Source organism: Delphinapterus leucas, chromosome 9 (assembly GCF_059928025.1).
Source record: "Delphinapterus leucas isolate spDelLeu-1000000601 "Yukka" chromosome 9, BTC_Dleu_Yukka2, whole genome shotgun sequence".
Taxonomy (NCBI): domain Eukaryota; kingdom Metazoa; phylum Chordata; class Mammalia; order Artiodactyla; family Monodontidae; genus Delphinapterus; species Delphinapterus leucas.
The window spans coordinates 13,611,579-13,637,983 of NC_143137.1; the positions used below are offsets into that span (position 1 = coordinate 13,611,579).

Genomic DNA, 26,405 nt, shown 5'->3' on the forward strand with positions numbered 1-26,405 from the left:
TTTGTTTTTTTTCTTTTCTTTTCTTTTCAGTCTCTTAGGCAGTTGGGATCAAATAGAATGGAAATTTGCACTGAATCGTACTGTCTTGGTGCATGAAGTATTTACAGTATAGTGCGCAGAAACAATTGTCATTTCCTGAAATGTTAGTGAAAGTGATTTAGACGGCTAGGCTAGGCACGAGAATGAGATTTAATTTTTGTGTTTTGTTTGCCTCGCCTTGTTTGCTTTGGAATGCATTTCACTTTTTCCAGGCTGTGTTGTTATCCAGAGCTATAAAATAAAATGCTTTATTTTTAGGGCCTTTTCATCAGTGGTATCGTTGGGGACCGGCTTAATTTGCGATGGGTTCTGTCTTTTGGCATGTGCTCCTCTGCATTAGTGGTAAGTTGAAAGGTGTTATTCTTATTACTATTACTGTTGTCTCAGCCAGGTATTTTACAATCCAAGCAGTCCCCCACTTCTGTATATAGAATAGAATAGAAAAATTAATCTTCAGTGTTCTAATCCCTTCTGTGCCTTTTCGCTTAGGTATGTCCTTAAAGTATGACTTCAATCATGCCCCTTGCTTGATTCTCAGTCACCAGCAAAATCAAAGCATAACTCGCCTGACATCCAGTGCCCCCGAGAACCTGGTCCCAGCCCGCCTCTACAGTCATGTCTGTCCTGTGCTTCACCTCTCTGCACTCCCACGTCAAACTATCAATACCTTTTGTGGCCCTAACATATCCTTCTCCCTTCTACCTCATGGCTATTGTTCCTGCTGTTCTTCCTGCCTTGAATGCTCTCTGTTCAGCTCTTGATAGTATAACTCAGCGTCTCCTTCAAGTCATTGGCCAAATGACTCTTGTTTCATTATGCCTTACTTTACCAGCCCCACTCCCGGAAGTCATCCTTCCCTGTCCTGAGCTCCCGTGCCTGGATTTCTTTGAAGGCACTTCTCTTGTCTGCTGCTCAGCCTGCTTGTTTCTGTGTCGGTCTTGCTTTCCCTAGGAGCCTGCAGTGGGGTGATTAAGACCACAGACTTCCCCAGACCTGCACCGCCTGGGTTTCAGTCCTTCCCCGGGAGTTTCCAGCTACGGTTTCTGTGTGCTTTAGCCTCCCCTTTTGAATACCTCCACCTGGGGTTGCAGTGAGGGTTCTGTGTGTTACTATGTGTGGGGCATTTGGAACAGTGGCTGGTATATTAAGTGCTATAGAGGGCAAGATCCATATTTGATTCATCTTTATTTGCTTACAAGCATCTGGTGATCAATTTTTGTTGATTGAAAGCATGGAGTTTACTTAGACTCTATTATTGTTTTTCAATGTCTGCCATTTGTGTATGGGGAAAAACTTCTTTTTCTATTTCAGAGATTGAAGCACTTTATTTATTCACAAGCTGCTCACCCACACATATATACATACTATTTTTAAACCTGTATACATACTTTCTTGTTTGTTTTTTTACGTTTTTTGAAAAATTGAAGTATGTACATAAACTCAATAAACTCACCCTTTTTAGTGTATGCTCCTGAATTTTGACAAGTGAGTATAGTTGTGTAACTGCCACCCTTCCTTCTGCCCCCAGCCTCTGGCAGGCACTGACTGTTTTTCTGTCGTTATAGCTTTGCTCATTCCAGAATGTCATATAACTGGAATCATACAGTATTAGACATACCAGTTTGAAACCCATGCCAAATATTCCCGAAGGAGACTGACTACAGATAAAACGCCCACGCCGAGCAGAATGCCTGGAAAAAAGCAGTCCTTTGATGCATGCCACCAAATGATTGAGCCAGTCACAAGTTACGCCAGTGCACTTATTAGGCACGGTGTTAACAATAGCTGACGCTTTCTGGTCCGCATGATGTGCCTGGGCTGTTCTAACGATATTGAAACATGTGAAGTCAGGTAGTCCTCAGAGCTGTCTTCCATAAACAAGAGGAAAGGGAAATAATGTAAAAAGAGGTCCAACAATGGGGACTTAACCTTTTAGAGTTGAAGATGCAAGTTGGAAGGATGGTCCTCGCTGCGTTTTACGCTCTTTGCCATCTCTGCCTCTCTGGTGGGGGTGGTTTGGCGGTGGTCTCCCTCAGCGCTGCTCTGGGCGGGAGCATCTGAAGAGTTGGCCACACGTCTCTCAGGCCCCAGACATTGACTGTATCTTTCACATAGGGTCTTTAGTCGGGGTGTCCACAAGGATGTTACATGTGTCTTTTTCTTTCTTCTTCTCTAAGGTGTTTGTCTTTGGCACTCTCACAGAATGGCTGCATTTCTACAATAAGGGGCTATACTGTAGCCTGTGGATCGTGAATGGCCTGCTGCAGTCCTCTGGTTGGCCGTGCGTCGTTGCTGTTATGGGCAACTGGTTTGGGAAAGCTGGGTATGCCACTTCCTCCTTCTTTCATTTCTCTACTTAAGTAGTTTTAATATGGGATTGTTCAAGACTTGTCAGAGTCAATGCACTTGATCCCTTCGACACCACCCACGTCTTCCCTCTATTTTAGAAAGTTTAGAGCAGCCGGGAGAGGAGGTTTCATGTCAAAGTGCATTGGAAATAACGTGGACCCTAGATATGGTCCAGCCTGTGGGGCTCACTCACAGCAGTCTCCTGGCCATGGTCAGATATTGAGTGTGGCTGAGGCCGTACGTCTCAAATTTTTTTTTTTTTAAATCTTCCCTTTAGAGAACATAAATAACACACCATAATAACAAATCCCATGTGCCATCTCATCATGTATCTTCCTGTGGGTTTTGCTTTCCCTTTTTTTGAGACTCAGTGATCTAGTTTAACCTTCTTAAAGATAAGGAAACTGAGGCCAGAAGTTATCCATAGGGCTTGCCCTGAGGTCACAGAGCAAAGGCTTCAAGATGCAGATGGGGCTTCCCTGGTGGCGCAGTGGTTAAGAATCCACCTGCCAGTGCAGGTGACACAGGTTCGAGCCCTGGTCCAGGAAGATCCCACATGCTGCGGAGCAACTAAGCCTGTGCGCCACAACTACTGAGCCTCCGAGTCACAACTACTGAAGCACGCACACTCTAGAGCCCATGCTCCACAACAAGAGAAGCCACCGCGACGAGAAGCCTGCGCGCTGCATCAAAGAGTAGTCCCCGCTCGCCACAACAAAAGAAAGCCTGCACGCAGCAATGAAGGCCCAACGCAGCCAAAAATAAATAAATAAATAACAAAAAGTAAAGTTCCCTTTAAAAAAAGAAAAAAAGGAAAATGCAGATGAAGAATGCCAAACTTTGGGACCTAGTTAAGTTGGCCATTTTTTCCATAAACCTTTAAGTACTTATCAGTTGTATGTGAGTTTGTGTGTGTGTGGTGGGGGCCATGGCTTGAGGATGGGCACCTACTGCCACTCAAGAAGAACCATACTTAATTTACAGGATAGAAAATAAATTGAGCTACCCAAAGACTTGGCTTTGTTGTTTATTGTTGTTTGTGGCACTCTACCTTTGTTGTTTATCATTGTTTATGACACTCTGCCTTTAGGAATACTGTTAATTTGGATTTCTATCATTTGTCCTGGATAAATATTTATGTGTTGTGAGATGCACATTTATTTCATCGATGGCTCTATGTTTTTTGTTTGTTTACTCTTTTACGTAGGGACCAGTGTACACAGCAGGCATTATCCACCCGCCGCGGTGATCAGTGCATGCTTTGACCAACTCCTCTCGGTTTTCCAGCTTCCCCAGTCTCATAGTAGGAGTAGAGGTGCTTGCTGGCTAATGATCTCTGTATTGTTGTGAAAGTTCACCTGTAAAATGCCTTGTGGTTAGAATCAGCACCGCTTAATGAGAATGCTCTGATTATGTTCAGTGTGCTAGTGATTTCCAGTTCTTTCCAACTCTAGTGTCACTGGTTTAACAGAATTGATTTTCGGAGGTACTCGTTCCCCCGGGATACTTTAGTTTTCTTTTGGAGTAGGAGATGCTGTCTGCTTGTGTGTTATTTATTTTTATTAAGATTTTTAACATAACTTCTTTCCAAGCGTGATTTTTGAAAATTATACAAAGGTTACTTGATTATTGTAGCCAAACCAGATAATATAAATGAACACAGAGAAATAAAGGGTAAAACCACCTGAAATCCTGTCACTTCAAGGATAATCACTTTGACATGTATAATTTTGAGATAATCCTTATCTGAACTTTTATAAACTGGGTGACACTTGGTGGTAGGTGGCAGTGACTGGGTAGGCTGACCTTGATTATTTCTCTGGCTCAGTCACAAATTCAAGAAAGCCATTACCGTTTACTTTTGAAAGTAAGACAGCTTGTTTTTAAGCAAATAACACTAGTAAGTGAAATCAATGATGCATTGCCTGACACACAGTGACTCTTCCTGTGAAATGTAACAATAAACCATGAAGTACCAATAAAACTATAACTTAAAGTCACAGTTGTTTTCAGCCAGTTTCTTCTGAAATCATGTCTTCGGTCAGCCAGTGTTATTCAGACCCTCTAGGATGCTCTTGGTAGGTTTGTGATCCACTGAGGACGTTGCTTTGGAAAGCTATTACCTTGGCTGAATCGTGTCCCTCCTCCCGTTGTCGGGGTCATAGTTTTTTAAAACACATTGAGGCAGGTAGTACTAGTAGGTACACCCTTGCAGGCCCAAACTGTCAACTCTGTCACTGCACTCATTCCTTTGAGGAGCTCAGCGCTTTCCAGATGAGAGCCCTGAGCCTGGGCTGGGACTTGCTGGAGATCACCCAGCTGGAAGTGGCAGAGCTGGGACTTCTGAAAAGACTTTATTTTTCACTGTTAAATGTTGTCTACCTGTTCATTTCTAAGATTCCTTCTGTCTCAGTGAGGTTATAAAAATGTTGAAAGAGCTGAAGAACCTAGACCTAACACCGTGTGTTATTGATATGTATTAAGTAGAATAAAATACAAAATTTTTTTTGTTGTTGTTTGTTTGTTTTGCGGTACGCGGGCCTCTCACAGTTGTGGCCTCTCCCGTTGCGGAGCAGAGGCTCTGGACGCGCAGGCTCAGCAACCATAGCTCACGGGCCCAGCCGCTCCGCGGCATGTGGGATCTTCCTGGCCGGGGCATGAACCCGTGTCCCCTGCATCGGCAGGCGGACTCTCAACCACTGCGCCACCAGGGAAGCCCACAAATTTATTTTTTAATATTAGTTTTTAAAATGTAACACATACTTTTAAAAAAAATAAATTTATTTATTTATTGATTGATTTATTTTTTGGCTGTTTTGGGTCTTTGTTGCTGCGTGCGGGCTTTCTCTAGTTGTGGCGAGCGGGGGGCTACTCTTCGTTGTGTTGCGCTGGCTTCTCATTACGGTGGCTTCTCTTGTTGCGGAGCACGGGCTCTAGGTGTGCGGGCTTCAGTAGTTGTGGCACATGGGCTCAACAGTTGTGGCTTGCGGGCTCTAGAGCGCAGGCTCAGTAGTTGTGGCGCACGGACTTAGTTGCTCTGTGACATGTGGGATCTTCCCGGACCAGGGCTCGAACCCGTGTCCCCTGCATTGGCAGGTGGGTTCTTAACCACTACACTACCAGGGAAGTCCTAATACACAAATTTAAACGTTAAAAAAATTAATTTTTCTCAACTGCTTTTTTTTTTTGTCTTTTTCTTTCTTCAGCAGCCCTACTGCCATTGCCTATGTCCAGAGCTAGTTGTTTTTCTCCAGGACTATTGTAATAGCTAGTTTCCCTTCCACAGACTCTTCATCCACATACCCATTTTTTTTTTTTGATGGCCTTATTGAGGTATACAATATGCTGCACATGTTCAAAGGGTACAGTTGGATGAGTTTTGGCATGCATGCACCTGTAAAAGTATCATCACAATTAAGATCATGACATATCCATCACTCCCAAAGTTTCCTCATGCCCCTTGGTAATTCCTCCCTCCCACTGCCGTCTCCAGTCAACCAATGATTTGCTTTCTGTCACTTTAATCTGAATTTTCTAAAATTTTATATAAATGGAATCACGCAGTGTGTCTTCTTGACTGTGTTCTTCCACTCGGCACAGTAACGTTGAGATTAATTCATGTCTGCATTGATAGTTCATTCCTTTTTATAGCTGAGGAGTCATCCATTATATCACAATTTATCTGTTCACCTATTGGTGAACATTCAGGCTTTTAGTTTCCGGCTTTCACTAGTAAAGCTACTGTGAATATTTGTTGACGAATCCTTGTATGGACATATGCTTTCACTTCCCTTGGATACATACCTTGGGAGTAGGATGGCTGGATCATACGATAGGGGTGTGTTTATCTTTTTAAGAAACTGGCAATTTCTTCTAAAGTGGTTGAACCATTTTACATTCCCACCAGCAGAGTATAAGGATTCTAGGTGCTATACATCCTTGTCAACACGTGGTATGCTCAGTGTGTTTTGATTTTAGCTATTCTAGTAGGTGTGTAGTGATACCTCCTTGTGGTTTTGATTTGCATTTCCCTAACGTCTGATGATGTTGAGCATCTTTTCATGTGCTTATTTGCATCTTATTTATTTTTTATTTTTTTAATTTTTTGGCTGTGTTGGGTCTTCGTTGTTGCGCGCAGGCTTTCTCTAGTTGCGGTGAGCGGGGGCTATTCTTGGTTGCGGTTCATGGACTTCTCATTGCAGTGGCTTCTCTTGTTGCGGAGCATGGACTCTACGCGCGTGGGCATCACTTGTTGCAGCACACAGGCTCAGTAGTTGCGGCACATGGGCGCTAGGGCGCACGGGCTCAGTAGTTGTGGCTTGCGGGCTCTAGAGCACAGGCAGTTGTGGCACACGGGCTTAGTTGCTCCGTGGCATGTGGGATCTTCCTGGACCAGGGATTGAACCCGTATCCCCTGCATTGGCAGGCGGATTCTTTTTTTTAAAAATATAAATTTATTTATTTATTTAATTTATTTTATGGCTGCATTGGGTCTTTGTTGCTGCACTCAGGCTTTTTCTAGTTGTGATGAGTGGGACTACTCTTTGTTGCAGTGCACGGGCTTCTAATTGCGGTGCTTCTCTTGTAGCGGAGCATGGGCTCTAGGCACGCAGGCTTCAGTAGTTGTGGCACGTGGGCTCAGTAGTTGCGGCTTGTGGGCTCTAGAGCGCTGGCTCAGTAGTTGTGGCGCACGGGCTTAGTTGCTCCATGGCATGTAGGATCTTCCCGGACCAGGGCTCAAACCGTGTCCCCTGCATTGGCAGGCGGATTCTTAACCACTGCGCCACCAGGGAATTCCGCATCTTATTTTTTTTGTGTGTGAAGTATTTATTAAAATCTTTTGCCCCTTTTTCAGAAACTTTGTATTTGAGATTATTGTAGATTTATACTCTTTAACATTTTATTGCATTGTCTATTTTTCACCTTATTGAGTTTTGAGAGTTCTTTATATTTCCAGTGACAAGTCTTCTGTCAGATAAATGATATCCAAATAGTTTCTCCCAATCTGTGGCTTGTCATTTTAAATTCTCTTAATGGTGTTTTTCAGTGAGCCCCAAACTGAACTTATAATAAAATCTTAGAGTTAGAAGAGACCTACCTGATGTTTTGCCATTTGGGTGTACTTTAAAAAAACGTTAAAATAGAATATTGATTCTTTGTAATGCAAACCTGCACTATTTTGGCCATTTTGTATTTGAACTGCACATAAAATCCCTTCTGATTCTATTGTCTTCTGTTTTGCACTGTTCCCATCATAGACGAGGAGTTGTTTTTGGTCTCTGGAGTGCCTGTGCCTCAGTGGGCAATATTTTGGGAGCATGTCTAGCTTCTTCCGTTCTGCAGTATGGTTATGAGGTAGGTGTTTCTTTCTAGCTTTTTCTTGAGTATATAAATATATTTTCTATTTTAGGAAATAATCCTGTGACCATTTAAAATGACCTAGAGCTATGTCTGGGTGGGGCAAGGTTTGTATTAAGAGTGGACAAACTCTTGGTAAATTCAAACACGTTAAAAAATTAGTCATGGATAAACAACCAAATCTAAAGACATATCGGTTGGGGAAAAGTATTTGCAACTCATGTTACAGATAAAGAGCTAATTTCCTTAATATATAAAGAATGCCCACAAATTGATAAGAAAAAGACCAGCACGCAGAAAGAAAGGTAAAGTATTTGACTCTGTAGTTCATGAAAAGGAAATAGAAATGGCTTGTAAACATACGACAGGGTATTCCACTTCACTCAGAATTTATTCCTTCATTCAGTAAATATTTTTAAGCTCCTCTAAGTGCCCCAAGGCAGTAAAGAATAGAGCCCTGACCAAGAGACAAAAATCTCTACCCTTGTGGAGTTTAGGTGTTAGTCGGCAGAGAAATGCAAATTAAAACTACACTGTAAAAAAAGAAAAGAAACAACACCGTATACTTATTATATTGGTAAAAACCCCAAAGCTTGGTAACATGTTTATGAGGATGTGACAAAACAGGCATTGCAGATGGGAGAGTAAATAACCCCTCTTGGGGTCAGTATGGTCTATCAAAATTATAATGGCTCTCACCAAGCAGTTCCACATCTGTGAATTTATCCCATTGGTGAATATACTTCAGCATGTACAGAGAGATACATCTACAAGGTTATTTACTTCAACATTGTTTGTAATAGCAAAAGATTGGTAACAGATGTCAACCAAAAGGGAAATAGTTATACTAAGGAACTCCTATTTAGTGGAATGCTGTGCAGCTGTGAAATAGAATTATGCAGCCCTAATGTCCTGACAGGGAAACAGCTCAATGGTGTGTTAAGTGAAGAAAGCAAGGGTGCATAACCGTGTGTGTTGAATGCTGCCATTTGTGTGAAGTGGAGGAAGAATTAAAGAGTATCTGTTGTATTGGCTTGTATGTTTCCAAAACAATCTCTGGAAAGTAAAAATGAAATAACAGTGCTTATATGTGGAAAAATGAGAATTGAATGGCTGAGAGAAGGGATGGGAGGGAGGGTTTAACTATACATCTTCTACTTTTTGTTGCTTGAATCATTGTCAACCTATTGCCTGTTCAAAACCCTAATAATTAAAAGTAAATTGCTCTTTTGAAAAGTAAATTGCTCTTTTGAAAAGCAGCAGATCCATTTTTAAGCTGCTCACCAAGTGTTTGGTTCCTGAAGAATTCTGGTCTAGTTAGGGCCAGTGGGAAGTCCTTCCTGTGTTCACATTCACCTTTTCCCAGGTTTCTTAGCTTCACACCTGGATTGTACTAATTGGCTCAGATGGGAATTTCAGTTCACCCTACGTGCTGCTCCCAGATTTGACTTCTGGAAAAACTAATTTTGTCACCTGTCTATCTGCATCAGGCTCCACTCTTAAATAAAATAATATTCAGCGATGCAGCCTGGCTCTTGAGTCTTTCATCTGGATAGCACCTTTCCAAGTCAGTGTTCTTCCCCGTTACCCCCAGCAGGAGCCCTCAGCTCCCACCACGCAGAAGGCTTTCCATCTCCCTCCCACCCAGTGCCTTTGCCTCAGCCGTGCCAGGAAAGGTGGTCAATTGCTATGATTTTCACCTGCTCCGTAAAGCATTGTCTCCCTCCTTCAACCTCTTTAGCTGTTTCCTTCTTCTGAATTCAGTTCCTCTGTTTGTTTCCTATTAGGACTGGGCCTTCTCATTTATCAGCTACATGCTGCCTTATACTATTATTTTGTGTACTGTTTAATCCCCTCAACTGGAAAATATCTTTGAGGGCAGATACTGTCTTTTGTAGGAGGCCAAGTAGTGTAAGGAGTATTACTTTTGGAGCTGGTTCTGATTTCATGATCGTAATAGTACCACTCAGTGTCCCGTGGACCTTAATTGTCCTCTCTGAGTCCCATAGAGTCCCTGGGAAAAACTTCTGAGAAAACACAAGTAAAACACTTAGCTCAGTGCCTGGCACAGGCTAGGCGCTCAGCGCTCATTTCCTTTCCAGTCGCCCTGTCCTCCCCCCGTGTGCCTCTAATGAATGTGCCTTTAATGAGCATCTCAGATGCGTCAGGAACACCTTTCCCTTCCCCCTCCAGTATGCCTTTCTGGTGACGGCGGCTGTGCAGTTTGCTGGTGGGATCATCATCTTCTTTGGACTCTTGGTATCACCCGAAGAAATTGGTGAGAAGCTGCTCTTCTACTCAGAACGTCTTACTATTATAGGCAAAGAGAAACCTGTGGCCAGAACAGCCTATCTCTTTCTTCATAGGAGAACTGTGAGCTCCTTTCAGTGAATGCAAGGAGCAGCATTGCTGTTTGTATCCTGTTGATGCTGCGGCCTCTCCTGGCACAGCTGCAAATGTTTGAGGCAGTGAGGCTCACCTTTTTATAGATTCAGGGAAAACTCATCATTTGCAAATGGGTTTTATAATGGAGATGCTGGCTAGAAATTAGCATGGATGTATTTCGAATTTCACTTCTTGAGACAGATTTCTTTTCCTTCATAAAAATAATTTAGTGTGATGCTTATCTGTGGTTAAATACAGAACGTGTGCAAGTGAAACCACAGAAGCAGATAGATGTATGATTCTTCTATCTTTTGAGTATACTAAAGAGACATGTCAGTTTAAGAGCACGTAATTAATGGTGTTTTTGGTATTATGTAAGAGAGATACTGTGATGTAGTTGAAAAAGCTTTGCTTTGAAGCCAGGTCAAGGAAAATTAGAGGCCTGGGTTTGTGGCTCATTAGCTGTGTGACCTTAATTGACCTTGGACTCTGAACCTTAGTAGCTTCTTCTGTAAAATGGAAATAAAAATAACATGGACCCCGTAAGTAATGATGCATGCAAAGCACTTAGCCCAGTGCTGGGCACCTGGAGGGCCCTCTGTAAACATGGATGTCACTCTTGTTGTAGGTCTCCCAGGTATTGAGGCCGAAGAAAATTTTGAAGACGACTCACACAGGCCATTAATTAGTGGTGCTGAAAATGAAGATGACGCTGAGCCTAATTATTCAATCCAAGAAGACAAGACTATTACCCAAGTCAAGGCGATAAGCTTTTACCAGGCTTGTTGCCTTCCCGGAGTTATAGCGGTAAAGCCTGTTCAAATCTCCTTACCACAGCCAGTGAGATGTTATAGCCGGGATAGTAACTCTGCCTGGGATAAAGCATCTTGAAGTGTTTCGCTTCTCTCTGAGACTTTATTTTAGGAATATATGTTCAGAGCAATAGTGAATATTGGCCCTCAGCTTGTTTCTGTATTGGCACCACTTGAAGTTTTATCTGAAATCTAATGCAGGGTTTGGCAAAACCTTTTCTGTACAGAGCCAGTTAGTAAATGTTTTCAGCTTTGGGGGCACCATACAGTCTCTGCCACAATCGCTCAACTCAGTAGAGGAAAGGAGTCCATGGACGATACGGAACAAATGGGCCTGGCCGTATTTGGCCCGTGAGCTGGAATTTGCTGACCGTGGTCTAGCCTTCGAGTAAGAAGGCAAATTTGATATTTTAAAATATATACCTTTTGGCCTGTTGAAGTCTTATAGAATTATAAATGGCCCAAGAGAGGTTTGAGTGGTTCGTTAGGTCTGTTTGATTTGCCTATATCCTTACTATTCTAGGGGAAAAAAGTTTTCCCTTCTGTTAAAGGTCCAGAGCAGAATACTCCACAGCATTTCCTGGTAATGCATTCCAGTGTTTCCGCAACCTTTACAGTTAGGTTTTTTCCTAATGTCTAAACTGAAGCCCTTTTGCTGCAGTTTTTCTGTCTTGGTGTTTCGGGCGCTCTAGCATGGGAGTGGAAGTTAAAAGGCTTAGGTTATGTTGCCAGCTTACCCGTTAACTAGGCCTGGGGTAAGTCACTCAGCCCATCCTCGTGTCTCAGTTCCCCTTCCTATGGACAGAAAGCCTACCAGTCCTCCCTGGAGTCTGTAACACTGGGTTATTGTATTGTGAATAAGCACCTTTTTTATTTTATTGTTTAATGGTGCTTTATGAACGTAACCCGTCAGTAAATTCAGAGTCTGCAGGTTGTCCTATTTCATACTTTCCAGTTCCCTTCTACCTGCCCCCAAGCTAAGAGAACTGACATTTACAAACAAGATAGTTTAAGCGTGAGTTAAAATTTAAGTGTAAGTTCCCCCAAGTCTTCAACCAAAAGATGATGTGTAATACAAGGGAAATGCAAGTTCCTTTGGGCCTGTTCTTATGCTAATGATCAGTATTTTTTAAAGTAGTTATTAAAATGTTCTGCTGGTAATAGGTTAATTTCTGAGACAGAACTTAGATTTGTTGTGACTAAACGTGGCCCTCTTTTGCTATTGCTTTGTGTTTCACAAGCTATTGTTCCCTCCCACGGGCAGGGTGTAAAGGAAATCCAGTTAACTTAATTCCTTTGTCTTTGTGGCAGGCTGTCTGGACAAAATGCACTCATGATTGGGATTTGGCTCTCTAGGGGGTGGCTGCTGCCCTGCCTGGGAAGCTGCTTTAAAACAAGTGATACCTAGGGAATAACTGGCAGCTCCAGGGAAAAGAATATACTAGCCAGACACCCTTTGAAGTCAGTCTCTCTGTTCCTCCCCCTTTTTCCTTTGATGCTAAATGTCAGGATTTCCTGGTAATAATGTGTTGAATATAGGATTCTCAGCCCCGCTGCCATCTTAAGGCAGCTGTAACTTTCATTCCTCAGCCTAGAGCCACAAGACCCATGACGATCCTGTTCTTTCACTTTTGACTCAAAGCTTGTGGAAACTACAGCGTGAAAGTAGTTTTCATGTTGATGCTTTTCTTAAGACCTTGGAACCGTAGTCCAGTCCCATTGCTTTGCATTGTCCATAATGTTAACTTCACAGGAAGTAGAGCCAAAAAAGTCTGGCTGCTTGCAATAAAGGCTGTGATGTTACTGGATTCGTTTGCGTATGGTTAGTGCTAGTCAGTGGCATGAATACCTTTTATTTTTATCTATATAAAGAAATATGAGTATGTGCCCTGCCTTGCAGGTTCAAAACACTGGTTTGCTTCTACCAGAGAACTGAAAGAAGAAAGTGGGGGGACAATTAAGGAGTAGTCCTATGTGTTTTTTATCCCAAGGCCTACTGTACTGCCTTTCTAGACGCTAAGGGGGGATGAAGAGAAGAGGGAGACTGGGTAAAGTCAGGCAAATAGGAATTTGTAGAAACATTTAATTTGAAAATCAGGTACTATTCGCCTCAAACTCCTCTGTTCTGTTTTGTTGTTTAATTACATTTACATGGTAGTTACGTTGTGCCGTTTGTTCCTTACTGGTAGTTGGATGTTTTTCCCTATAGTATTCACTGGCCTATGCCTGCTTGAAGTTAGTGAATTACTCCTTCTTCTTCTGGTTGCCCTTTTATCTGAGTAATAACTTCGGATGGAAGGAGGCTGAAGCCGACAAGCTGTCCATTTGGTACGATGTTGGAGGAATTATAGGTAAGGCCAGTGATACATCTTTTTCTGTAATAAGAATTAGTCACTAGTCATATTTTACTGGGTTATGAAATCTGGCATCATTTAAAGTTTTATTACTTATTCCACAGCTATTTTTCCTAAACTGTCCTACGAGTAAATAGCCAAACTCTTAAAAAAAAAAAGTCCTTAGAAAAGAAGACCTAGCCTATGGCAGCCCTGTGATTTATAGGGCTCTTTTTTCTCAGTCCTTTGTTGATGGATCAGTTCTTTTGTCTTGGGAAGTGCAGGGATGTCTCTCTCTGATCCCTTTAAGTGTAAACCTTTTGTACACTTTTCAGCGATAGCTTAGCTGTAAAGCAAATTGTATGTCAGAGATTCTAGTTAGGATGTGAATGTGTTCATTTTATATACCACACCGCAGCCAAAGAAGGGAAACATACTAGCTTAGTGTATTGATTGTCAGATCATAAAGGTAGGAATAATAGCAGGGATTAATTTTTTTGTTTTGCAGTTGCTTCATTGTACACAGCAGATTTTTTGTTTGTTTGTTTTTTGTTTTTTTGCGGTACGCGGGCCTCTCACTGTTGTGGCCTCTCCCGTTGCGGAGCACAGGCTCCGGACGCACAGGCTCAGCGCCGTGGCTCAGGGGCCCGGCCGCTCCTCGCCCTCCCAGATCAGGGCACGAACCCGTGTCGCCTAGCATTGGCAGGCAGACTCTCAACCACTGCCCCACCAGGGAAGCCCCACAGCAGATTTTAACAGTGACCTTTTGTTCTAACTGGAAATGTAAACAAGGAAGTAGGAAACTTTAAAATCAGACATATGTACAGATTGCATGTTAGTGGGTACTGCTTATATGGCTATGGCAGAACCTTAATATCCTTTTTGTAATGTTTACATTTAGAAGTGTGGAAAGACTAAACTGCCCTGAGCGCATGAAAGCACAGTGTATCCTTAGGTGATATACTGTTGCTGTATTTGAACTTGTGTGCCCTTATTCTTAGATCCAGAGCCAAGGTGAGGTTGCTGCCTTTAGACCTGCACGTACTTCTGATGAGGGTGTACCAGGTGTCCCACTGCCCCTAGACTCCAAGTAGGAATGCATCTAAATGTGACTGCGTTGCTTCAAGGATCCACATCACTTCTTTTAAACGTCTTGACCTATTAGTTACTACCAAACCATGATTGTTGCACTTAATTTTAGTGAATATTTATGTTCACTACTACTAATAGCCGATGAAGCACAGTCCTTAATTAATTATCTTTTAAAATAAAAAGCAGGAAAAGCCTTCACAGCTGGTTGGAGAAGGAAAAACAGCAAGGAACAGTGGGGTAGTTTTGATGATTTTCCTTTATTTGTGGTGTCCCGTCCCCATCAGCCATCATGGCAGTTAATAGTCAGGTAACCTTTCTAAAAGGAAATTACGGAGGAAATGTTTTAGGAGAGCCAGCTCTCTTTTTGGATGGACCAGTGTTAGGATCCTGATCGCAGGTGGAGGGTATGTGGTAAGCAAGAGTCAGGTAACTGAGCTAAATTAGACATTTTGATTGGGTTTCACTCTTTGTGCTTGAAGGTGGAACTCTGCAAGGCTTCATCTCTGATGTTCTACAGAAGAGAGCCCCAGTGTTAGCTCTCAGTCTGCTTCTGGCCGTCGGGTCCCTCGTTGGATATAGTCGTGAGTATTCCCTTGCAATTAAACTGTTTTCCTCATCTCTTAGGACTAAGGCATTTATTTGCCTTGAGTCAGTGATCAACCCTGGGGGGATAGTTGAGACCAGCCACAAAGGCATAATATGGGACCTTTGTATTGTCCTGTAAATGCTGCTAAAAGTATCGCATAGTTTTATTTGTGTTGGGGAGGAAACTGGCATCTCTTCTGCTTTGTTAGTTTGTTTAAAAGCTTGCTTGGGAGTGTATATGCTTTGTTCAAGGGTAGGCTCCAGAGTGGCAGCATTAGAGCCAATAAAACAATAAAAGGGACAAGATTTCAAAAGAGGAAAGATGGTAATTAGTAGGTTTGGTATATGTCCCTTAAGATGCTGCTGAGATAGAAGTAGAGTTTTCCTGTAAGCTTTTAGAAGTCACATTAGCTTGAGCACCAGCAAGAAGCAGACATTACAAATAAAACCTGGGGGAGGTGGTGATGGAGCTGTATGCGCTTGTTGTCCCTGGGAGTGATCTGTGAGGTCACGGAGATCCAGGCCCAGATCTGTGTGTACTGTTGGGTGGAGGCACACGTAATGCGCTCCTCAGATCGTTGTTCTGTGTCTGTGTCTTTCCTCACAGGTTCCCCAAATGATAAGTCCATCAATGCGCTTCTGATGGCTGTCACAGGTATGGCATAGGCTCCATTTCACTGTACTGTTCCTCTGTAAGGAAAAAGGAAAAAAGGAAACTGATTTCTCCTTCAATTTGGATAATGCTAAAACCACAATTATAGAGAACTCAGAAGGTAAAAAGGAAAGATGCCTCCTTCAGATCCTGCTTCTCTGCTCTCGTGTGACCTCCTCAGTCCTGTCGTGACAGAGGCAGTCCCTTTTGACAGAGGTTTCCTAAGATTTTTGATTGCTGCCCCTCCCGCTCATGTTACTTGTGGAAGTGGCTTAGGAAGATGCCGCATTGGAAACCAATTCACCAGCTTTCAAAAGGTCCAGTATAGCTAGTTTTTCCTCCTGTGTTGGAATTGGTCAGAATTTCTTCACTTGAGCCCCAGGTGAAACAATTGAGTGCAATTAGGGACCGTGTTATAGAAGAATTCTTATTTTTCAACTTGAGATCATAGGATAGTGGGAGCTGCTCCTGCTCTATGAGGCACGTGGGACTGATGCAGCCTCACGGACAGAGTCACATGGGCCAACTCCCGCTCAGTCCTTGGACAGCCTCACCGCGAGCAGTGGCCGATGGAACCCCCTACACCACTGAAATCGCTTTTTCTCCTGTCTCTTTTTTTTCAATACGTTTGGTTGAATTTGGGCAGTCAGATGCTCTGCGCTGCACCTCTATCATAAGAGAATTTGACAAGCTAGTGCAGTTAGTTGTCAATGCATGCGCACTTCACAGGATTAGAAAGCTGTGTGTTCACTCTATTTTCTAGAGAAAAGTGGATGCTAACTAGTTTGAAGATGTTACTATCTGGGGGAGTTTCCATTTTTATTGGTTATTTTTTTCCCCTCTTTTTGTTTCTCTCCAACATACTGATTGGAGTATTGGGATTAAGAGTTTGCTTTATTCAGTAGATTCCTAGCGTTGTTACAAATAGTGTCTTAATAAGAACCTGTTCTGTTTATGACTTCAGGATTTTTTATTGGTGGACCTTCTAATATGATTAGCTCTGCTATTTCTGCGGACCTGGGTCGTCAGGAGCTGATCCAAGGCAGCACTGAGGCTTTGGCGACCGTCACAGGAATAGTTGATGGAACCGGGAGCATTGGAGCTGCGGTGGGCCAGGTGAGAGAGCAGGGGAGGGCTTGACATGGAGTGCTCAGCAGTTCTTCAGAGGTGGAAGAGTTTACCCCCACCCTCTGGGCCACAGTAGGGTGGCACTCTTGTGCTGTAGTGCACTGTACTGAAAGCCTTGGGTTTTTAGTCTCTGAGGTCCAGCTGATGTGACCTAATGTGGAAGGTCGCTCTACATTTATCAGTTCCTTCTTTCCACTTTTACCTCTAGATTCTTCCTGTCTGAAAAGAAGCTAACACCTCATAAGACAGATTCTCCAGTCCCAGCCCGCCACCCCTTTCTTCCAGCCTGAACTTGGCACTCCAAGGAGGCCATGAGACACATGCTTCTCATTACCCCACACCGACATGCAGGCCCTACCTCTCTCCCCCTACCAGACACACACACGTACACACATTCTTCCCGTGGATCCCTGCCAGAAATTGCCATGGACTCTGCAGCTGCCCTGAGTCGCTTACTCTGCTTCCTACAACTGTGTCTCAAAAGGCGGTTCATAAATGTCTTATGCCAGAATCATCTGGGGGTTCATTAAAGTACCGAACACTAAGCTTACTGTAGACTTGCTGAGTGAGAGCCTGGGGATCTGTATTTCAGCAAGCCTTCCTGACGATTCTTATGCACTCTAAAGTTTGAGATCTTCTGGGCTAAGATTGGCCTACTCTAGGTAATCAGAACTATTCAAATCGATCTTTTTTGCTTACATTGAGCTTCAGAAAGGCATCCCTTCTCTGGGACAGTCATGAGTCATGCCTCGCCTAGGGTATACTACTCTAGGTCATTGCAAAATGTGGATTTTGCAAAATGTGGGTTTGAGAATCAACTGCATGGATAAAATGGTTGAAACCGTGGAAGTGATGTGATGTTTAATGGGGAAAGAAAATATAGGCAAAACCTCAGAGGATGTCCAATGGTTACAGAAACAGGAAGCCAGAATTTGAGGAGGTGTGTTACTCAGATCATAGAGGTAGAGAGGTCAGGAGAAAGAGAATGGAAGGAAAAAGGCTTGTAGTTTTGACATTGAGGTCATTAAATGGCCTTGAAGATTGCTGCTTAATGGGGGTGGATCAGTGGTATCCGATTGCTAGTGGTTAATGCAAGAGCAAATACTGAGGGAGATACACCATCTCAATGCTGGTCTCCACCCAGCCATATATTACACATTTATTTGTTAATGTCTGTGTCTCCCACTGTAAGGTGAGCTTCACGAGGGCTGCATTTTATTTGTTTTGTGTTCTACTGTAGCCCTGGTACCAGGAACGGTGCCTGGCACACAGTAGACATTCAGATATTTGTGGAATGATTGTAGAATGAATGATTTATAGGATCAGTGTGTTAGCATATTTGATTCTGAGACTAAAGGAAAAACAAACTTAGCAAAGGTAGGAGAAATTTGTCCTGGAGTAGGAACTAAAAAAATGCTATTGGCCACCTGTTCAGATGTCTTCATATAAGGGGTATTGGGCATCCTTTTCTGAAATTACTGTATTTTAAGTTTTCCTTCCCAACTAATGTTTTCTTCATTAATCAAATTGGTATATTGTAATTAGCATTTCAAGGAGTTTCTTTTCATTTAGAATGCCTGCCAGTGTTACGATCCCTGTCTGTGAACATGGGTCAGCATTAGGTTGACTTTCATGGTTTGGGAAGCAGGACCAGGACTAAAACATAGCTAGCTTTACTCACTCGCCCGCCATGTTGATTTTTGAATCATTTTCTATTGCTTGAGGTATGAAATCCCGAACTCCATGACTTAATATGGACTTAATAAAGCCCTTAGAAGGAAACATAGGGACGACGCCTCATGACAGATATATACCAGATGTCAGTAAGCACCTGAAAAGATTCTCAGCATCCTTAGGGAGATGCAAAGCAAAAACATGAGCTACCACTTGACACCTAATTAGGATGGCTGTAGTTAAAACAAAAGAAAAGAGTAACAGGTGTTGGTGAGGATGTGGAGAAATTCACATACAGTGCTGGTGGGAATGTAAAATCGTGCAGCTACTGTAGAAAACACTATGGTGGTTCCTCAAAAAGTTAAACATAGAATTACCATATGACCCAGCAATTCCACTCCTAGGTATGTTGTACCCCAAAGAATTGAAAACGGATTCAGATATTTGTTTGCCGATGTTCACTGCAGCGTTATTCATAGTAGCCAAAAGGTGGAAACAACTCAAGTGTCCGTTGATAGATGAATGGATAAACAAAATGTGGTATATCTATGCAATGGGATATTATTTAGCCATAAAAAGGAATGGAGTTCTGATACATGCTACAACATGAATGGACCTTAACAACATTATGCTAAGTGAAATAAGCCAGACACAAAAATATTGTGTGATCCTACTTAACATGGAATACCTTGAATGGCAAATTCATAGAGACAGTAAGCAGATTAGAGTTTATCAGGGGCTGAGGAGAGGGGCCATGGAGAGTTCTTGCAGAGAGTTAATGGGTGCAGAGTTTCCGTTAGGGGTGATGAAAAAATTTGAAAATAGGCAGTGGTGATGGTTGTGCAACATCATGAATGTATTTGATGCTGCTGAGTTGTACACTGAAAGATGGTTAAAATGGCAAGCTTTATGTTACATGTATTTTTTTTTTTAAAAGAGCATGGGTTAAAAACTGTTGGATACCTTTTATTAATTGAAAATAAAAGAATGTGCTGTAGAGTGTCAAAGTCATACAGTAATCCTATGAGCAAATAGTGTAATTGAAAAATGAGTGGTATACTTAAAAGACAAACTTAAAAAAAAAAAAATTATTTATTTATTTATTTATTTGGCTGCATCGGGTCTTAGTTGCGGCATGCGAACTCTTAGTTGTGGCATGTGGAATCTAGTGCCCTGACCAGGGATCGAACCCAGGCCCCCTACATTGGGTGCGTGGAGTCTTAGCCACTGGACCACCAGGAAAGTTGCGGAGACGAACTATTTTTAAAAGCATTATAGTACCATTCACTGGAAGAAGGACTGATTAAATGGAAGTGACTCGAGGCTGTTCATCATCCTCTCTTAATTTTTTTTTTTATAAATTTATTTATTTTATTTTATTTATTTTTGGCTGCGTTGGGTCTTCGTTGCTGCACACGGGCTTCCTCTAGTTGTGGCGAGTGGGGGCTACCCTTCGTTGCAGTGCATGGGCTTCTCACTGAGGTGGCTTCTCTTGTGGAGCACGGGCTCTAGGTGTGCGGGCTCAGTAGTTGTGGCTCACGGGCTCTAGAGCACAGGCTCAGTAGTTGTGGCACATGGGCTTAGTTGCTCCATGGCTTGTGGGATCTTCCCGGACCAGGGCTCAAACCCGTGTCCCTTGCATTGGCAGGTGGTTTCTTAACCACTGCGCCACCAGGGAAGTCCCCATCATCCTCTCTTAATATAAAAGTGAAAAAAAATATACCTCCTGGACTTGTGCCTTCTGTTACACAGATTTTGTACTGTGCCAGCTTACCAAATGAAGGGTGTCAATAAAGCTTAAATAGGAGCATGTATATGCAAGAGCTCTGCAAACTGCAAAACACTATACAAATCCTAACTCCTTTTTATTTTCTAGAAGAGATATGTTTAATCTACTTTTTTAAAAAAAATTATTTTATTATTTATTATTTTTGGCTGCATTGGGTCTTCGTTGCTGCGCGTGGGCTTTCCCTAGTTGCGGTGAGCAGGGGCTACTCTTTGTTGCAGTAGTACTCTTTGAAGCACGGGCTTCTCATCGCAGTGGCTTCTCCTGTTGTGGAGCATGGGCTCCAGGTGCGCGGGCTTCAGTAGTTGTGGCTCGTGGGCTCCAGAGCACAGACTCAGTAGTTATGGCGCACGGGCCTAGTTGCTCTGCGGCATGTGGGATCTTCCCGGACCAGGGCTCGAACCCGCGTCCCCTGCATTGGCAGGCGGATTCTTAACCACTGCGCCACCAGGGAAGCCCTAATCTACTTTTTAGCTACTTCAGTTTATTATTTTATAAAGGATTATATTGTGATTTCTTTTTCTCCCTTTTAGTATTTAGTGTCTTTGATCCAGGACAACCTAGGATGGATGTGGGTTTTCTACTTTTTCATTCTTATGGTAAGTGTGTGCCCTTTTTGTTTTTTTTAAACTAGTAGTTTTTAAATTAAATTAGTTCAAAGCATTTACTTAAATCACTTTTTTTACACGCAAAGTAGTTTTTTTTTTGTTGAGGAATAATTGACTTAAAATAAATTGCATATATTTAACAAGTAAAATTTCGTACAGTTTAACATATGTGCATGCATGTCTGTGAACCCATCATCCCGATCAGGACAGTAAATGTATCCATCACTCCCAAAAGTTTCTTCATGGCCCTTGTGTAATCCCTGTCTCTTGCCTCTCCACCATCCCACCTCTCTCCAGGTAACTACTGAGCACTTTCTGTTGCTATAGATTAGCTTGCGGTTTCTTGAGTTTTATATACATGGAATCATACACTATGTATTTTGGCCTGCTTCTTTCCGTCAGCATAATTATTTTGAGATTCATCCATGTTTTTGCATGTATCAATAGTTCATTTCTTTTTATGGTTAAATCACTTCTTAAACCAACAAAACTGCTGACCGCTTTTAAAGATTCTTTTGTGAAAAGTAACATTTTATTATTCTGAAAGACACATTCATTTTTCAAGGAAGGAAAGGGCTATTAGTTTGCCCTTGACCTGAGTCTAATGAGTATTGTCATTTATAATTCCAGAAAAAATGAAGAGAGGCTTATACCCCCAACCATTAATCAGGGAACTCTTCCAGAGTACTCTCTGTCTGCTAAATATAATTTGGGAATTCTGAAGGAAATGTGTATGCCAAGCCACATAGGGTTAAAAAAGAAGCATTGCTGTAATTAACACTGTGGTGTGCAAGTTCTAAAATGAACTTCGAATCTCTTGAGAAAATATCTGTTGTGCCTTCGACATTCTTGGCTGGAACTCTATACTTTCTGGGAAACAGCCAATACAGAATAAGGCCTTGTGCTTTTAAAACATTGCTCTCTTTTGAATAAGCATGTGACATACTCTTATCACATATTGAGACGGTGCTCAAGACAGGTCTACTTGAGAGTCTGGTGATGGCTTCGTCCACCAGGGGATGCATTCAGTATCCTGTCCCTAAATCTAGGGCATCCTAATAGGAGGCAGCCTCCATTGCCCAAGTCTAGATGCTGTCCTCCAGCCTATCCAAGGAGCCTTTGGGATAGCTCAGCACCTGGAATCCCCTGGAGCTGCCTTAAGGCTTATGTACTCTGCTATCACAAAGGATGCTTTCTTCTGCCTGAGTGCCCTCCAGCTTCTACAGACTGGGCCGTATAACTCGGTCATCTACTTCTGAGTAGAGGGAAGTATCTCCTGATGAACGTGTTGGTATGATCATACTAGAAATGTAATAGAAAGAAAACTGAATCTGTTAGAAGAAACACTGTTTAAATCTGAGCTCCAGTATCAATTTTCTGCCCTACTTATGAGTTATTTAATCTGTGTACCTTAGTTCTTTTTTTGGAGACTGTAATGTAACATTAAGTATTTTGTAATATTAACTGTAATTTTCAAAATCATTTTCTAATTCATTAAAGATTGAGTTGTCCTTGTATGAAGTCAAAAAGAATGTAATTGTCCAAATTCATTATTATGTTCAAAACATGATGCTCTAACAGAATTAATTAACTTGTCACTGCATGTTCAATGCTTTTTTCTCTTCACAGACAAGTTGCACAATTCTATTTATTTCACCATTAATAGTGAGGGAAATATGCTATCTTATGCAAAGACGAGAAGCTCGCATATTGAGTGGGTGACTGGTGCCCACAAAAGAACAAGAATAATAGGAGACACATCAGGACTATTTCTTTTCATTCACCTTATTTTGGGGTTGTCTTAAGAGCTCCAGCATAACCTCAGATTGTCAAACCTCTTTCAACAGTGTCAGCCACCGGAGATGCTGACCAGAGTGAAGGCTGGGCTGTTTTTCTACACTACAGGAATTATTGTTAATGATTTTTATCACTGTTGTTTCATGAATGTACTGAATGGCCTGTGAATCTGCCAGTGTCTTTGTTGGCCTGTGGAGGTTTATCCCTTTAACCGTAAATGCTGTATTGGACTTGGACCCAAGTTCTCCAGTCTGGAAAGCCGAGTGACCACAAGGCAGTCAGGCATGGTTTGTATCAGTGACGTGCTCCACGAATAGAAAGGATCGTTGCATTTTGCTTTGGTCATGAGTTTGCAGAGCGTGCCTCATCTCTGAAGCATCAAATCCGGATAAAGCACTCTAGCTGGGTCCAGCGTAAGCCTGCTTGGACAGAGAATCCCTTTGTTAACCACGGTGGGAAAAATCACACTACATGCTGATTGGCTCAGTCACTCTGTATCTGCTCTAAAGTCGTTCAGCTCCAGAAGCAGAAATATCTTCAAGTGATTGTCAACTTGTTCTCCTCCGTCTTCATTCAGAATTCCCTTTGGCTCCTGGAAGTCTTTAGTCTTCCTTTCAAGGACCATAAGGTACCTCAATTGTGAACATGCCAGTGTGTAATTTACGACTGAAGTACTCAACCCCAGATTTGTTCTCTGGGAACTTTAGGATCCACTAGGAAGCTAATGTGCTTAGCCCTATTTTCAGAGGATTGATCTCTGTCGCAGCTGGGTTCCTTGCATTACCTCAGCAGAAGACTAGAATTAGAGAAAAAAGAAAGACCTTTTGGCCCTGTAAGTGTTAAGTATGTGACCTTGAATCACATTAATGGATTACTAGGGCCTGAGGTGTATCTAGGTATCTATTCTTTAGAAGTTTGTAGAATATATGTCTTCAAGGCTGTGAATTCTATACTAATTATCAATATTTTAAGGTCATACTGTATATATATTTTAAATTATGGAAGGTAACAGGTGAAAACTGCAACTTTGAGGGCTGCCTAATTTGCATTGGGTTAGGGAATATTTTTCAACCTTTTGCTTTATACTCTCAAATGTGGTGCGTTTATGAACTTGTTAATGTTATTTAATCAAGCAGATTTCCAATCAGTTAATTGCTCATTACTGACAAAAAGGGAAAATATGAAACACAGAAAGGGAAAATAAACTGACTTTTATAATAAATATCTGTCCACCTGGTTATTTTATATATACCGTGAGCTCCGCGCTGTAGAATGTGACTCATGCCTTGCAATTTCCTGCTACTGAGTGTTCCCTGGTGACTATTCACTGACCCTACGGTGTTGCCAGATTGTACAGGTCTATTTCTACTACATTCTGTGAAAGCCTTCCCTTCCCCTTTGTGTAAGATTGTGCTGAGTTTGGATGAGCTGCCTAGTTGTAATTTAAGAATCATCTCTAGATGAACCCCATTTTGATTATTTAGACCCTGTCTGACATTTGGCTGAGAGTTTCCTCTCCCCCTACGTAATCAGCGTGGTCACATCTGCGTATCCTGACACCAACCATTGTTTTCTTTCTCAAGTTTAAACTTAGCTGGACAGGTGTTCCTCTGACCTCTCTGTAGCCGCCAAGTTGTACCTGAAATGAAATTATAAATAAAACAACTGCTCAGCACTGAATGAAATTATATCTTGCACTATGGGTATATTTCCTATTGTTCTCTTTCTGGCAGTCTACATACATGTTAGCTTTAAAGAACTCCTAAGAGTTAACTTTCTTATTTTTTTTTTCCCTTGAAGAAAAGGCCATAGTGAAGGCCAGTTTGGAAAAGCATTCTTCTCTGACACCTCGATCCTCCGATACTCACTAGGTTGAAATACAGCGCTCTGGCCTGCCTTTTCTTGTCATATGGTGTTTTCTTTTCTCCTTCCATATAGTTTCAAAGGGAGAAAGGCCCCTCTCCACTCCTGCTTATTCTAGTCTTTGCCGCCTCCTGGAGGGCTGGTGTCCCAGTCAACATTCACACAAGAAATGTCTGAGGGCCCTCTGTGTGCGTTGTGAAGTTCAGCGAGATGGAGGGTACAGGATGCTCTTGTCCACTCCTTCTCTTTCCTTTACAACATCAGAAGTCCTCCCTTCTCCCACATAGGTAACTGATAAAGCCTTTTCTTATCCCTACTAGTTCTTCTGACTTACGTCCTATTTTCCTTTTCACAGCCAAATCCTTTGAGTTAACAGATGGTATCTGCTGCCCTCCTGGCTGTGCTACTAACTTCCTCCTTAACTAGGTAACTAACTGTATGTCTATTCGTCCAGGACACTCCTGGTTTATGCCTGATGTTCTGACATAATTATCACGTCATAATTATAGCACTTTCCTTTGCTCTCCCAGTCTCCTAGTTTGGATATGTTACCCTTAACCTCTGAGCTTTTTTGCATCGCTCTCCAGAAACCGTGCAACTGAAGGTCATAGAACTTAGATATCTTTTTTTCCTCATTGCTTATCTTTCTTAATCCTCCTCTTATACTTGACTCCGGTAACCACTTCATCTTCTCCAGGACTTCTTTTCTTTGGCTTCTATGGCATTTTAATGTATTGAATCTTCTTATTTCCTATCTTTTACTGGGTTCTCTTCTCTGCTCACCCTCTGCTAGTTTCCAATAGGGGTCACCAGCTTTCCCAGATGAGCTGTTCTTAATACCTAACAATAGCTCTGTTAAGTACTAAAGAGAGATAGGGCATCCATTTATATAATACTATCTGGTGTTTAGTTAACTGCAAGTCTCAAGGGAAGTGAGCTCAACTTATGTAACCTCAACCCCTGTCCCATCCCCACCCAGACCACACTGCCAATTGGCTTTATGAATGGTTTTCAAATTTTCTAAGTCATAAACCCTTTTGAGAATCTGACAGCCATTTGCCCTCTCCCCAGATCAAAATGCACCTGTGAACAAACTTTCAAGGTTTATTACAGGGTGTTCACAGGCCAAAACTTGAAGCCCGTCCTTAGACCACAAAGTTAGAAACCTTGGTTGAGAGAATCAAGTGCCATCTGTTAGCCTGAGGTTTCCTACAATCCACCTTCAGTCTGTTTCTTTCTTTTTTTTTTTTTTTTTTTTTAAATATTTATTTATTTATTTATTTAGGCTGCACCAGGTCTTAGTTGCGGCATGCGAGATCTAGTTCCCCAACCAGGGATCAAACCCGGGCCCTCTGCATTGTGAGCACGGAGTCTTACCCACTGGACAAACAGGGAAGTCCCTCAGTTTGTTTCTTTACCGAATCTCCTGATGTCTCTCTACACGAACCTTCTACAAAATCAGACTGGTTAGCTTATTGACTACAAATGGCAGTGTGTATTCATATCAGTTTACATTTTTTTTGGAAGCACCTGTGTTTTGGTTTGTTTTCTATTGTTTTTGGTTTTTTAAATGAAAAAAATGTTTAATTGTGATAAAATACATGTAACATAAAATGTACCGTCTTAACCATTTTAAGTATACAGTTCAGTAGTGTTAAGTATTAATATATTCACATCGTAGTGCTTACCTTCTAGTGTTGATTCACACTTCTGGTCTGTAATACCCCTTCTTAACTCTCTGCTTTCTGAATCTTAATTTTTCCTCAAGACTTGGACAAGCACCATCTAGTCCAAGAAACCATTTTCCAGCCACAGCCTTACTAGCCCCCCATCGTCTCGCCTTTTTTTGGTAGCAATAGCAATATTACTTATTTGGTCCTTAGCTGCTTCAGTCTAACCTGTTTTTATATCTAACTCCCCAAGGTGATTATTGGTCTTCTTTTT

At 42.0% G+C, this 26,405-nt stretch overlaps 1 protein-coding gene across 1 annotated transcript in view; it reads left to right on the top strand.

The window, feature by feature from the left end:
* Window positions 1–25,391, top strand: part of SLC37A3 (solute carrier family 37 member 3) — a 46,308-nt gene extending 20,917 nt beyond the window's left edge. The window contains 11 exon segments of the mRNA XM_089917324.1: window positions 298–381; window positions 2,217–2,362; window positions 7,647–7,743; window positions 9,940–10,024; window positions 10,760–10,938; window positions 13,153–13,294; window positions 14,848–14,949; window positions 15,561–15,608; window positions 20,727–20,792; window positions 22,431–22,603; window positions 22,605–25,391. Coding sequence (XP_089773450.1) covers window positions 298–381; window positions 2,217–2,362; window positions 7,647–7,743; window positions 9,940–10,024; window positions 10,760–10,938; window positions 13,153–13,294; window positions 14,848–14,949; window positions 15,561–15,608; window positions 20,727–20,792; window positions 22,431–22,603; window positions 22,605–22,670 — 1,188 coding nt within the window. The 3' untranslated portion in view covers window positions 22,671–25,391.
* The last annotated feature ends 1,014 nt before the right edge of the window (window positions 25,392–26,405 follow it).